This window comes from Poecilia reticulata, linkage group LG9 (genome assembly GCF_000633615.1).
Source record: "Poecilia reticulata strain Guanapo linkage group LG9, Guppy_female_1.0+MT, whole genome shotgun sequence".
NCBI lineage: Eukaryota > Metazoa > Chordata > Actinopteri > Cyprinodontiformes > Poeciliidae > Poecilia > Poecilia reticulata.
In genome coordinates this window covers 4,748,207-4,749,572 of record NC_024339.1, presented here as the reverse complement: position 1 = coordinate 4,749,572, position 1,366 = coordinate 4,748,207, and the positions used below count along the sequence as shown (strand labels likewise).

At 37.5% G+C, this 1,366-nt stretch overlaps 1 protein-coding gene across 1 annotated transcript in view; it reads right to left on the bottom strand.

The window, feature by feature from the left end:
* Nucleotides 1-1,366, bottom strand: part of arhgap25 (Rho GTPase activating protein 25) — a 30,611-nt gene that overhangs the window by 10,565 nt on the left and 18,680 nt on the right. Inside the window, exon 8 of the mRNA XM_008417710.2 lies at nt 466-587. Within this exon, the coding sequence (XP_008415932.1) occupies nt 466-587 (122 nt within the window). The remainder of the gene's footprint in view (nt 1-465; nt 588-1,366) is intronic.

The following is a 1,366-nucleotide window of genomic DNA, read 5'->3' as shown; positions in this document are numbered from 1 at the left end:
TCAGATGTGCCCATCTTCTCTATTTAAATCTAGTGATTACTGAAGGGCAATATAGTATACAGACTTCATAATCTGCACTCTTTTGGTTGAATGCAGTATTTATTTCCACTTTGGCTTTATGTTGTTTAGTTTTTATTCAAGTACGTTTTTTGTTAATCAGTTCCAGTGTTATGTGTTCTTTTGAAAATAAAGTGTATCTATCTATGGCAGGAAATCGCATGCATTATTACGTCATTTCCATTAAATCWGTGTCAAAAGGTCTTGAAACAATATTATCGTTTATCGCAATAATTTTTTAGACARTCGCTCAGCAAAATTTATCGTGACCGGCCTACTTCTGCATAACATTTGCAGAGGTTACAAGARTTTAAAGCCAAAACACCAATAAATAACTTCAGTGCTGAATTACAGTGACAAGATCTGTGAGATCGTAAGGGAGGCCAGTGAGTTTTAAGATGTTCTCACCCTTCATAACGGTCATCGGATCTTCTAGCTGAGGTTTGAGCAGGTTGATTCCCATTACAGTTGCCAGGTTCTCCACGTTCATCTTATTCACATCGGAGTGTTGCTGCACCTGAAATAAAAACCTGACAAGGACGGCATGTGTCAGGACTTTAGCATGTCYGGATTACACAGGAAAACYATTCACATCCCCTGAACTTTATCACGTTAATATCACAATCACAAACGTATTTTATCGGAACTTTAGGTGAGAGACGCAAAGTAGTGCATAATTCTGAGGAGATTAACGCACAGTTAGGTTATGACGCCAGACCTTAAGTCAACTGAGAATCAGATGCTCCCCACCCAGTCTGACTCAGATTTAATGTGCAAATATGCAGGTCACTAGAAAGTTCAACCTGGAAGCTGAAACYAATATTATGCTCTGTGTTGGGTTGAGCCCATCCYTTAAAATGCCAATAAAATCAATGAACCTTATAACTGGACAAAAATGTGAAAAGTTCATTGGGGATGAATACTTGTGCGTGGCAGCTGTTTTTACCCATCTGGTGTGAGGGTCACGATTGCTGATGTGAATTATGACTTTAATCTGGTACATCTCAAATTGTGGCATTTATGTTTGAATTGTGCGCTGTCATTTTTTAAAATTAAGTTTCTAAYCCAGTGTTTCTCAACCTTTTTTGGGCCAGCRCCCCCTAGCCTTTATCCAGGTCCCTCACCGCCCCCCAACAAAGAATTTGTAGTCTACTTTGCACTGACCATTATTTTATCATTAATATTACTATCACTATTGTAGATGTTTAGATTTTTATGCTTGTTTATGTATTTATCATCAAAAATAATTTCCCAGAGAACACAAAAGCAATGTGAATAGAAATTATTTTCACAGGTCTCTACGAAAAAT